The sequence below is a fragment of the Chenopodium quinoa genome, unplaced genomic scaffold (genome assembly GCF_001683475.1).
Source record: "Chenopodium quinoa cultivar QQ74 unplaced genomic scaffold, ASM168347v1, whole genome shotgun sequence".
NCBI lineage: Eukaryota > Viridiplantae > Streptophyta > Magnoliopsida > Caryophyllales > Amaranthaceae > Chenopodium > Chenopodium quinoa.
In genome coordinates, this window is record NW_018743689.1 from 515,513 (window position 1) to 527,477 (window position 11,965).

The following is an 11,965-nucleotide window of genomic DNA, read 5'->3' on the forward strand; positions in this document are numbered from 1 at the left end:
TTTTTCTTCATCGGCATGCATAACTTGAGCATCAAAAATTCAAAAGCACTTGTTTTACATGTCTGTTCTTTGTGCTCTTGAGTCAGTCCCAGACTCCAAGCCATTGCTGCAGTTTTAGGCACTGATGATATTGATGCACTGATGATATATATATATATATATATATATATATATATTATATATATATATATATATATATATATATATGGGATCCGGTGAGAATAGGTTTGTATGTGAGAATTCATACTTATAGGTTTGATTTAAAATTTAGAACGTGAATAAAAAATTTAGAACACTTGGTATAAAATATTGAAAATGGGAGTAAAAATATTGAACATATAAGTAAAAATATAGAACATGTGAGTCAAAATTGGAACATATGCTTTCGAATTTAGAACATATAATTAAAAATCTTAGAACACACGCACGTTTTAAAATTTATAACATATAAGTTAAAATTTCAGAATAAGTCATTTAAAATTTATAATATCTAACTTAACTAATTTATGAATTAGAACATGTGAGTACTAATTTAGAACCTCTGATTTAATTTAGAACACTTGGGGAAAACTTTAGAACATCAGATTTAAAATTTAGAACATAAAAAGTGTTCTCACATAAGAAAAATTCTCACGAGAGCCTCCCCCCCACACACACACACGTTTGCTTTGATATGAGGGTACAATCATAAGGGTGAGCATAGATAACTACTTATCCGAACCTAATTAGTGTAGATAATGAATGTTAAACCCGCTTATTCAAGAATAGGGTTTTCTCGCTTCTTCCTTAATGGGATTTGTTACTCAAAACTAGCTTCTCCCATACTTCCGTTTAAGGTTCTTTAACTTTCTTCGAACGATAACGAGTAAGCAAGGATTAGAGAAGTATACTTGAGTACCTCCTCCTCTTCTTATGCTGATTTTGTTGTCGCTTTGTTTGATCCTACTTTATGTGTCGACTAAAGGAAAGAGCTACTAAATGTTAGAATATGAAGTTAGCTTCCTTCTTCTGGTAGCTAGGATATAACCTCGAATTGTTAAGGAGCCAAAGGAGCCTTTGAAGAGTATGAGGTATTCTCATACGCTATAGGACCTAAACTACGGTTTAAACGCTCTCTAGAAGATAGCTTACTTCGAATTGTTCTAGGAGAAATATGCCCTAAACCAGCTATTGTTCCTTTTTCTCCTGCAGTTACTGTTGCTTATGCTTCTAAAGCATTTGTTGCTAAAATCCAAGATATGTTTTATAAGACAGCGCAACTAAAGCCTTACCGAATGGTAGACGTAAAACCTTAGTCTTGGGTCTTTGTTTTAATCTTTTAACAACGTTGTTATCCCCATGAAGACTAGCTAATCTGGCTGCATTATGTTGAACATGCTCTTCTATTCGTTCCACTAGAGTTGCCAGCCTAACTGAATTATCTGACCAGGACATAGTACTCATAATGTGAATTAATAAAGCTTCAAGTGTATGAGGACCAAACAGATCTAACAGTAGTTGTTCATCCGGAGTTAATAAATGTTCAAAGTATGAGAATTCCTCCTCAGTCAAGCTCGAATCATGGATTCCTACCCGTAGGAGACCATTAACAAATGGAAACCAGAAAGAAATTAGCACAGCCTTATCCTGCTATTTTCTTAGTTTCCCATGTGGAAGAAGCATAAAAGTAGGTAGAAACTGTTTAAGAGATGACGGATTTTTGAGAACGAACGACATTGATTTGTGAAAATGGGTTAACATCAAGCATAGTAGGGGCTTGTAGGAAATATTTCAAGCACTACCCCTAGCATGAACCCCACTGTGATCATACACTAAAGTACGGTGGCTTCCAAAGGGAAGAAAGATAGAGCAAAAGAGTCGCCAACAAGTTTTAGGAACTTGTAAACCGTTCACGAGGTGAAGGTTACACCCCTTAACGATCCAGGAGATCGTCAACTCCAATAGGTCTGGAACCATGACTGCTAGTTCGGGGATGAAGGTACAAATCCAACCTAAAAGAGATTGAACCTGCCCTAATAATAGGCCTTACTTTATTCTGATCGTATTCATGTGCGCTTTCTGACTAACATGCAATCAATAATATTACCCTAAACCTGTTTAATCCATGTTGGTTGAATATTAATGCACAAATAAAACTATAATTGGTGATCACTTGAATTATAATCAAATTAACCCTAAACAAGATTATCAATTATCTTATTAAGCGTGATTACAAGTACCAATTCCCTTTAAACATGCATAAAAAGGTGTGATCAAGCAATAACAAATATAAATATCAATCAACATAATATTAATCATAACAATTATAAAAATAATCATAATCATAATTATCATAATCATATAAAGCATAACAATAAATAGCAAGATCCTAGGCATGATACAACAAGATTAATGACAAATCCTAACATGATACTATCATGATATTAGGAAAGACAAATAGGAAGCATCATATAAATCATAATAAGCATATTTGATATTAGAAATTATAGTTATTACCCAAAACATGGAACTAGGAAGCAATAAAACATCCTAACATGATACTAGGAATCATAATAACAATCTAGACATGATTTCTATATCATAATAACAATAAATCAATTAAAGCACTTACTTGGATGCCTCGTATCTCTTTCTAATAACAAAATACACACATTAGTAACTTCAAGGAAAATATAAAATCAAAGAAATAAATTAAATAATTGAAAGAGAGATTTGGGACCAAACCCTCAGAAATTAAAACCTTTCACGTCTAGGGCGAAAGCAACTTCGAATTTGTCTAGGTGTTTCTAGATCTTGTGAATGCGGAATTTTGTATGCAGAAGCTAGTTTAGAAGAGAGAGAGAGGGAGAGTAATCAAGATATTCTTGATGAGAGTTGGTGATTTTTGATGATTGAAAACGAAGGTTTTAAGAGGCTATTTATAGGGAAAATTAGCCGGATGGATAAAAAACGAATCAGAGTTACGAAAAGAATAAAACACGACTGCAGCGCCAAACGCTAGACACTAGCGCTAGATGCTAGGTCTAGCGCCAGACGCCAAGCCCGGCGCCAGGCGCTGATGCTAGAAAACAGTTTCCACGCGTTTTCTTAATTTGATAAAATTTAGCCGTACAGGAGGGCAAAATCGTTTTTTCCTTAAAAACACTTCTTTTATTCTGATTAAAACTCTTAAAAGTCAATTAAAGTCAATTTATCAATGCTAATTAAATTAGGATTCAAAAGAACCTTCTACAAGAATCTAGAAGACTATAATCAATTCTAATTACATTAGGAATGATAAATCAATATTAGGCCTTCCTCTAGATCATTGGGCCGCATATAAAATCAAACCGGGCCCAGTTTAATAATTTGGCCATAACTTCCTCATTATTCATCGGAATTGGGCTTATAATATATCGTTGGAAAGCTCTTTTCGAACCTGACCCAACTACACTAGTATTGGACCCTTGCCATGGACCAAACCAAACAGGAATGACTATTTTCTTAAAATAGATTTTCAAAAACAGAGAGAAAGAAAAGAAATAAAAACTAACCGCAACACTAGAATTTCCACACTTTCACTTCATTCGATTATGATTCGACATGAAAGATATTCATCAATGGGTTTGGTTTTGGGGAGACACAAATGGGTGTCTACAGAAGCCCCCACTTTGACTGAGTTTGGAGAAACGTAAGTTTCGAAAACAAAAGTCAAAGTATCGATAGGGACGGAGAATGATTCAGAACATTCTGCGATCCTAAATCACTCTTGTAACGCCGATACCTGCAAACTAGCGTTAGTTAAACAGATAAAAGAGTTAAGAAACGCGTATCTAGCACTGTCGAGCACACGTCTCTGAAGGTAACCGATTTGTTGCTACATTTGCTGGTGTGACAACCTTCCGCAAGCTAGGGAATTCCATCCTGCTGTTTGTTTTGACGATCTTCTACAAGCTAGAGAATACCGCCTGAAGACTGCTACGCCTGTAACTGCCTTCAATTCCGCCGTGATAGACTTCTACAAGCTAGAGAACCCTATCGAAGATTGCTTCGCCTGAAACGACCTTCTAGCGCTTTGTGATCATCTTTCGCAAGCCAGGGAACACGATCAAAGATTGCTTTGCCTGAAACTATCCTCATTTGTTTGTGACAACCCTCCACAAGCTAGGGAACGTTGTCGAAGATATCTTCGCTTGAAGTCATCCTCATTTGTTGCAATAATATTCCGAGGAAAATTACCGAAGACCAATGCTTGTCGACCTTTAAAAGCTCGCTTGAAGTTTGTTTCCGCTATGCCAGTATGTCGGCGCTTTTGCTGCTTGTGAACCATTATGTCGGTGCCTCTTCTGTTTATGAACCATTACGTCGGTGCCTCTGTTCTTTATGAACCATTATGTCGGTGCCCCCACTGTTTATGAACCATTATGTCAGTGCCTCCAATGAGCCAATTCTTAGGCGCGTTAAGCTAAGTGAGACGATCATTCATCAGGTCGACCACTTAATGCGATTGTAATCGAGCCGATTACTAGATATGTCAAATTTCTTAGAGAGGCTAACTGGCGTACCAAGGAACCCAAAATTGTTGTAAGAGGTCGAAATAAGCGTTCTGAGTAGCTGAACGTTCTGTCGCCGATGAAAAGTTGCTGACGCCATGATTTGTCTTTGGCGCCAGACGCTGGATCTAGCTCTAAGCGTTGAATTATGGTGTCAGACGCCAAAGCTGTTGTTTGGCGCCAGAGTCTTGAATTCCGTATATATCCCCTTTATTCCTCATTTTGCCGCTGCTGCTGCTTATTCTCTGAAAATCGCCGTGAAACTTCAACTTGGTCGTTCTTACTCGTTTCTCAACCAAATTTGCTCAAATTTGTTGCAACTCGAAGCTTTTTCCATCTACTTTCCCGACCTATGTAAGTTTTCTTTAAACTCACCCCGGTTTTTGATGAATTTGACATTCTTGTTCACGAATTTTTGGAAAATTCGAACCTTTAATTACTTAATTCTCTTTGTTTGTCAAATTTTATGCCATTAAATTGCTTGACTATGTTTATATATTTCCTTGGGAGTATTTTGAGACTTGTTTGACTCAATTTGGTGAAGAAACGAACAAATCACCATTGTTGGGCTTCTTAAGGTCGGGAAGACAATGTGGCTTGTTCTTGATGTTTTTGCTTGCAATTCTTGTCCAATTTGTCACAATAATTACTGTTTTGGGTGTTTTTGTCCCTCGGGAGAGTTTTACCTGCAAAACAACGGAGACTCCGGGTGGTAGGAGCTCCGCCTTCGACGATCAAGTTAGTAACTTGAAAGGGAATAAAGAGTACGGAAATTTAGGTGGGGATCTGCTTCGAATCCAAGCTCAGGTGTTTCTCTGATGTGAGAGAATGTAAGTGTAATAAATGATTGAATGTGTCCCCAAACTGGGGAAATATCTCCCTATTTATAGGGTCATTGGAGAATGTGCCCCCATCTAGGTCACTTGACCTAGATTTTAGTGGGCTGCACCGTTTTACGGCTCTTCTTGGGATTTGGGCCCTTGAAGGCCGCCATTTCATTGACGAATATAAGGGCGCCATGTGTCAAGAGGATATTAAGCCACATGGGCCATCCTGAACTCGACACGTGGCCTCCTCTCGTTGGTCCACGTGTCTAGGGTATTTTTACCCTAAACATTTGCCCCTCACAGGACGCACGTGCATATCACGTGGGGCCTGTGACACGTGTCCACCTTTCAAAGGTGAACAGTAACGAGTAAAAATTTGAATTTCAAACCAAAGTTTTTCCCCCCGCTTTCACCTTCTATAAATAGAAAGTTACCCCCCCTTTTTCTCTCACCTTACGTTCATTTGACTTTTTAGAGAGAGAAAGAGAGAGCTTTTTGGAGAGAGATTCTCTGCCTCCGTCTGCATCACAAAAAGTTCAAGTTTCCGTGTGCTAGCAGTTCAACACCAGGTTTACCGGCTGTAGCGGTTTTCAGATTTTTCAGAGTAAAATTAAGGTAACCACCTGTACCATTTTAGCTTTTCTCCTTTTCAACTCGTATACAATTTTTTCTCCGCATGTATACCTAATTTTTTTAGAAAATATAAATGAGTTCTCAATCCACACATCGGCACTGCCTAGGACACTCAGCCGGTCCCATGGGACGGCTGAGTCTAGAACAGGGGGTGCCTTTTCTGGACTGTCAGAACCAATATGCTCATCTCCGAATTCCTCCCTCTCTGTGTCTGTGCAGGACACAATGACCCGAACGAAACAAACGACCAGACGGTCTAGGAGCCGGCGCACTATGGAAGTGCCAGCCGATGAGGTTGTTCTTGATGGGGAACAGAGGGATTTGGAAGAGAGTGGTTCCGATGAAGAGGCTCCCTCTACTTCCGGGAGCTCTGGAGTACGCGAGGTAGACGGCGAGGGAGCCGCCTCCTCTAATGAAGCCGACGATGCTAAGGCCGGCCAAGGGTCAAGGGCCGAATCTTCCGGCTCCGACCAAGATAATTTTGCGGCTGACTATCAGCAGCCGCCTAAGGTCGCTGATAACCCCAATACTAAACGGACCCGGATGCTGCCGGGTAACATCGCCCTTCTCAAAAGCGGCTTTAGGGCCTTTAAAGAAAAGCACCCCTTGGGAAGGGGCTGGGACATCAACGTTCCTCCGGCTGACGCTGTAATGGCCTGGAACGATGATATTGACAATGCAGACCATTACTTCGTCTGCTACGAGGCGATCATCGAAGCCGGCCTCCGGTTCCCCCTCCACCCCGGGATTAGGAAAATCCTAAAGGGTCACGATGTAGGGGTTTGGCAGCTCACCCCCAATTCGTAGGTGAAAATTCTTAGCTACATCGCCGCCTGCGAGTTCCAAAATATAAACCCCAGCTTTTCCGCCTTCGCTCACATGCACTACTTGAACAAGGCCCCAGGCGACCATGGGGCATGGTATACTCTGACTACCTTGCCCCAATATTTGATGACTTTGGACAAAGTGTCCAAATGGTCTGGGTGGAAGGACAAGTTTTACTTGATTTCTTCCCCAACTTTGAAACATAACCGGACACTGCGCCGGTACAACACTGAGCCGGCTCTTCTAGGCAGGAAGTGCCCTCTCCCGATGCTATCTACTATGGACCGGGAGCAAATAATAGAGCCGTGATTTTTTGAAACAACAACTGAACCCATGGGGGATGGGAATCACATCATAGTTCCCAAGAACTGGATCCCCCATCCGGACTTCTTCAAGGACGAGTGTTTCTTGTCCGCCTGCGGGCTGAGTACCATGTTTCCAAGGGTAGAATACTTTACATCCGGAATGCTTGTTATTTTTATATTTATTGCAAACTTGCCGTAATTTCTTCTAATCATGAATTTTGTTCATGCAGCCGACGCCTTGAGAATGGTCGACCCGGCGAAGACTCCGGCTAAGTCGGCGGCGCTGCTGCGCAAAGAGGCTGCGCTTGCTAAGAAGGCAGCCGTCGAAGTCAAGGACTCCAAGAAAGGCGGGGTAAGACCGCCTGACTTTTTATGCGTTTACATAATATTTTTTTTTACTTGCCGGTTAGGTATACTTACCCTTGTTTGCTTCTCAGGACTCCGCCAAGAGAATTCCACGATCCTTCTCCAAGCTGCTCAAAAGGCAAGGAGACGATCTGGAGAAAACTCCGGCTGCGAAGGCCGCCAGAAGGACCCTCCTCCCCAGAAACAATCTTCTGCCCAATCCGGTCGTCCAACGACCGGGGGCAAATCGCTTGCTGCGATGAAAATTCTGAGCGAAAGCTCAGAGCGCTCACAGCAGAAAGCGCCGGATGCCTCTACGGCATCGAAGGGTGGCGAGCCACCTATTGTTGCAGCCGGTGCGGCAACACCTGGGGAGGAGCAGAAGCCTGCGCCCCATCCGGATACCCAAGGTAAGGGACGGATTGAAATACCTTGGCCACTTGATTTCATGAGAATCAAGACTAAGGTTGATCCCTCTGGGGGGTCAGTCAGCAGTCGGCAACGGATGAATGCCAACTATGCTGCCTCTTTCTCAAAGAGTACTACTTGTTTTGGGTGGTTTTGTCCCTTGGGAGAGTTACAACACGAAGACTGATCCGCAGTGAGCTGTACCTGCAAAACAAACGGAGACACCGGTTGGGTGGTGCTCCGCCTCCGACGGTCAAGTTAGTAACTTGAAACGGAATAAAAAGAACGAAAATTAGGTGGATATCTGCTTGGATTCCAAGCTCAGGTCTTTCTCTGATGTAAGAGAATAAGGGTGTAATAAATGATTGAATGTGTCCCTAAAATGGGGAAATATCTCCCTATTTATAGGGTCGTTGGAAAATGTGCCTCTACCTAGGTCACTTGACCTAGAGTTAGTGGGCTGCGCCGTTTTACGGCGCTCCTAAGAGTTTGGGCCTTTGAAAGCCGTTATTTCAGAAACATATCTGAGGGCGCCAAGTGTCAAGAGGATGTTGAGCCACATGGGCCATCCTGAGCTCGACACGTGGCGACCTCTCATTGGTCCACGTGTGTAGGGTAAAAATACCCTAAACATTTGCCCCTCACAGGTCGCACGTGCATGTCACGTGGGGCCTGTTACACGTATCCACCTTTCATAGGTGAACAGTAACGGGTAAAATTTTGAATTTCAAATCAAAATTTTCCCCCCGCTTTTACTTTCTATAAATAGAAAGTTACCCCCCCTCCTTTTCACATTTTACGTTCATATTGACTTTTTAGAGAGAGAAAGAGAGAGATTCTAGAGAGATTTTTCTCTGCTCCCGCCTGCATAATCAGCGAGTTTCAAGCTTCCGAGTGCTAGCAGTTCATCACCCGGTTCACCGGCTGTAGCGATTTTCAGATTTTCCAGAGTCAAAGCAAGGTAACCGCCTGTACCACTTTAGCTTTTCTCCCTTTCGATTTACATACCATTTTTCCGCCTGTATGCCCGGCTTTCTTTAGAAAATAAAAAATATAAATGAGTTCCCCATCCACCCACTCGGCACTGCCTAGGACACTCAGCCGATCCCCTGGAACGGCTGAGTCTAGAATAGGGGGTGCCTTTTTTGGACTGTCGGAACCAATATGCTCATCTCCGAATTCCTCCCTCTTTGTGTTTGTGCAGGACACAATGGCTAGAACAAAACAAACGGCCAGGCGGTCTAAAAGCTGGCGCACCATGAGAGTGCCAGCCGATGAGGTTTTCCCGGATGGGGATCCGAGGGATTTGGAGGAGAGCAGATCCGACGAAGAGGCTCCTTCTACTTCCGGGAGCTCTGGAGTAAGAGAGGTGGACGACGAGGGAGCCGCCTCTTCCAATGAAGCCGGCGATGCTGAGACCGGCCAGGGATCAAGAGCAGAGTCTTCCGGCTCTGACCAAGGGGATTTTGTCTGACTATCAGCAGCCGCCAAAAGTAGCTGACAACCCCAACCCTAAGAGAACCCGGATGCTGCCGAGCAACATTGCCCTTCTTAACAGCGGGTTCAGGGCTTTTAAGGAGAAACATCCCTTTGGAAGGGGATGGGAAGTTATTGTCCCTCCGGCTGATGCTGTAATGGCCTGGGGGGACGACATTGATCATGCAGATGACTACTTCATCTGCTATGAGGCGGTAATAGAAGCCATCCTCCGGTTCCCCCTCCACCCCGGGATTAGGAAAATCCTCAAGGGGTACGATCTGGGGGTCTGGCACCTCACTCCTAACTCGTGGGTGAATATATTAAGTTACATCGCCGCCTGCGAGTTTCAAAACTTGAACCCTAGTTTCTCTGCCTTCGCTCATATGCACTATTTGAGCAAGGCTCCAGGCAGCCATGGGGTATGGTATACACTGACTACCTTGCCCCAGTACTTGATGACTTTGGACAAAGTGTCCAAATGGTCCGGGTGGAAGGACAAGTTTTATCTGATTTCCTCTCCCACTCTAAGACACAACCGGACACTGCGCCGGTATAACACCGAGCCGACTCTTCTTGGACGCTAATGCCCTCTCCCGGATTTTTTGAAACTACAATTGAGCCCATGGGGGATGGGACTCACATTATTGTACCCAAGAACTTGATCCCCCATCCGGACTTCTTCAAGGACGAGTGCTTCTTGTCTGCCTGCGGACTGAGCACAATGTTTCCCAGGGGTAAAATACTTCTCACCTGGAACAATTGTTGTTTTCTTTTTATTGCAAACTTGTCTTAATTCTTTCTAACTTGAAATTCTTGAATTTGCAGAAGAAGCCCTGAAGATGGTTGACCAGGACAAGACTCCTGCCAAATCAGCGGCGCAACTGCGCAAGGAGGCGGCTCTTGCCAAAAAGGCAGCCGTCGAGGCAAAGGACAAGAAAGGCGGGGTAAGACCGCCTGACTTAATGTTTGCATATTTATTTTTTTTTTTTTACCAGTTGGGTATGCTTATATTTGCATCTTTCTCAGGAGTCCGCTAAGAGAATCCCTCGATCATTCTCCAAGCTTCTCAAAAGGAAGGGAGATGGTCTGGAAAAGGCTCTGGCTGCCAAAGCCGCAAGAAAGGACCCCCCCCCCCAAAAAAAGAAAGTTCTGCCCAATCCGGTCATCCAACTACTGGGGGAAAATCCCCTGCTGTTCTGAAAAAGCTAAGTGAAAGCTCAGAACAGCAGAAGACGCCGGATCTCTCAACGGCATCAAAGGGTGGGATGCCACCTGAGGTTGCAGACGGTGCGGCAACCACTGGGCGGAGACCCATCCGGAAGCTCAAGGTAAGGAAGGAACTGAAATACCTTGGCAACTTGATTTCATGAGAATCAAGACCAAGGTTGATTCTTCAAAAGGGTCCGTCAGCAGCCGGCAACGGATGAATGCCAGCTACGCTGCTTCTATCTCATATAACACTACTTTTGATGCAGGTCCGACTTCTGACCAGCCCGACCTTCCAAGCTTCGCAAAGCGGATGGTGAGGATCCTCACCCGGTCCGAGAAGGCATCCATACCTGATCTGCAGGTTGTGGACTTTGACCGGATAATGGGCTCTCTGGCTGAGGTACATGGTTGTTCTATCTTGATGTCTTTCATCATTAATTTGACTAAGTAACTCTTTAACCGACTGCTAATGATTCAGGCAATGGTGAGGGTGGACAATCTCCGGGGCCCCTTCAGGCGGAAGCAAGAAGAGGTAAATGACGCCAAACGGAGGGCCCTAGAAAACCTCAACTTTGCTAAACATTCTGATTATATGTGTAATTCAAAGATTAAAGCAGTAGAGTTGAAACAGGAGGAGCTGATCCGGAGTTTAACGGCTGCAAATGATGAAGCTAACAGCCGGGCTGATGACCTTGACAAGCAGCTGAAAGATGCCAAGTCTGATCTCAAGGCATTAGAGGATTCTAACAAAGAGAATGCCCAACTCCGGACTAACAATTACCGCTTGAAGCTTGAGCTCATGACCCTGCGCAACAAGCAGGCGGATGAGCTGGCCCAGGAGCAGACCCGGCTGACCGAGGAGAATGAGCGGGACAACTTTGCCCGGCTGAAGATCACCTGGGGCCTCCTTTACCCAGAAATAGACTTTGAAGTCTATAAGCTGAGGTATGATTACGCCACTGAGGTGTATGATGCCCAGCAACTGGGTGATGCTCCACCGCCTCGCTTCAAAGACTGGGCTTCTGAGCAGGGATATGAAGTCTCTGATGATGATGAGGAGCAGGCGGATGATCAGCAGAAGGGCCAAGCCAACTAAGCTCAGCTGGAGAAGACTCTGCCTAAGCCTTAGGCGGTCCTCCCACCTTTCTGCGGCAGTATGCCAACTATGTTGTTTGCCGGCTTGCATGCCGTGTTTTGTTGTATCTTTTTACCAACCATGGGGTTGGATTAACATTTCCACTTTCCTTCTGCACCGGATGTGTCCGGTTAACAATTATTCTGGCCTTTGTGCCATTTTATATATAAATGAAGTATTCCGACTCAGTCGGATTTTATATATGTCTTGGGTTTTTTTCAATTTGAATTTTTATTCATCTGTTTGCAATTCTTTAGTATTTTGCCT

General features: G+C 43.6%; 1 protein-coding gene across 1 annotated transcript; it reads left to right on the forward strand.

The window, feature by feature from the left end:
- The first annotated feature begins 6,265 nt into the window (after positions 1-6,265).
- Positions 6,266-11,659, forward strand: LOC110683642. The gene is made up of 6 exons (XM_021860034.1): positions 6,266-6,545; positions 7,560-7,877; positions 10,180-10,298; positions 10,381-10,438; positions 10,830-10,963; positions 11,195-11,659. The coding sequence occupies exons 1-6, from the start codon at positions 6,266-6,268 to the stop codon at positions 11,657-11,659; spliced, it is 1,374 nt and encodes a 457-aa protein (XP_021715726.1).
- The last annotated feature ends 306 nt before the right edge of the window (positions 11,660-11,965 follow it).

Excerpts from the sequence above, each read along its gene's own strand:
- LOC110683642 (XM_021860034.1), top strand. The coding sequence starts at position 6,266 with ATGGAAGTGCCAGCCGATGAGGTTGTTCTTGATGGGGAACAGAGGGAT. Across the intron at positions 10,299-10,380 it reads CAAAGGACAAGAAAGGCGGG|GAGTCCGCTAAGAGAATCCC; the intron begins GTAAGACCGCCT and ends CATCTTTCTCAG. Across the intron at positions 10,964-11,194 it reads TAATGGGCTCTCTGGCTGAG|GAGGAGCTGATCCGGAGTTT; the intron begins GTACATGGTTGT and ends GAGTTGAAACAG.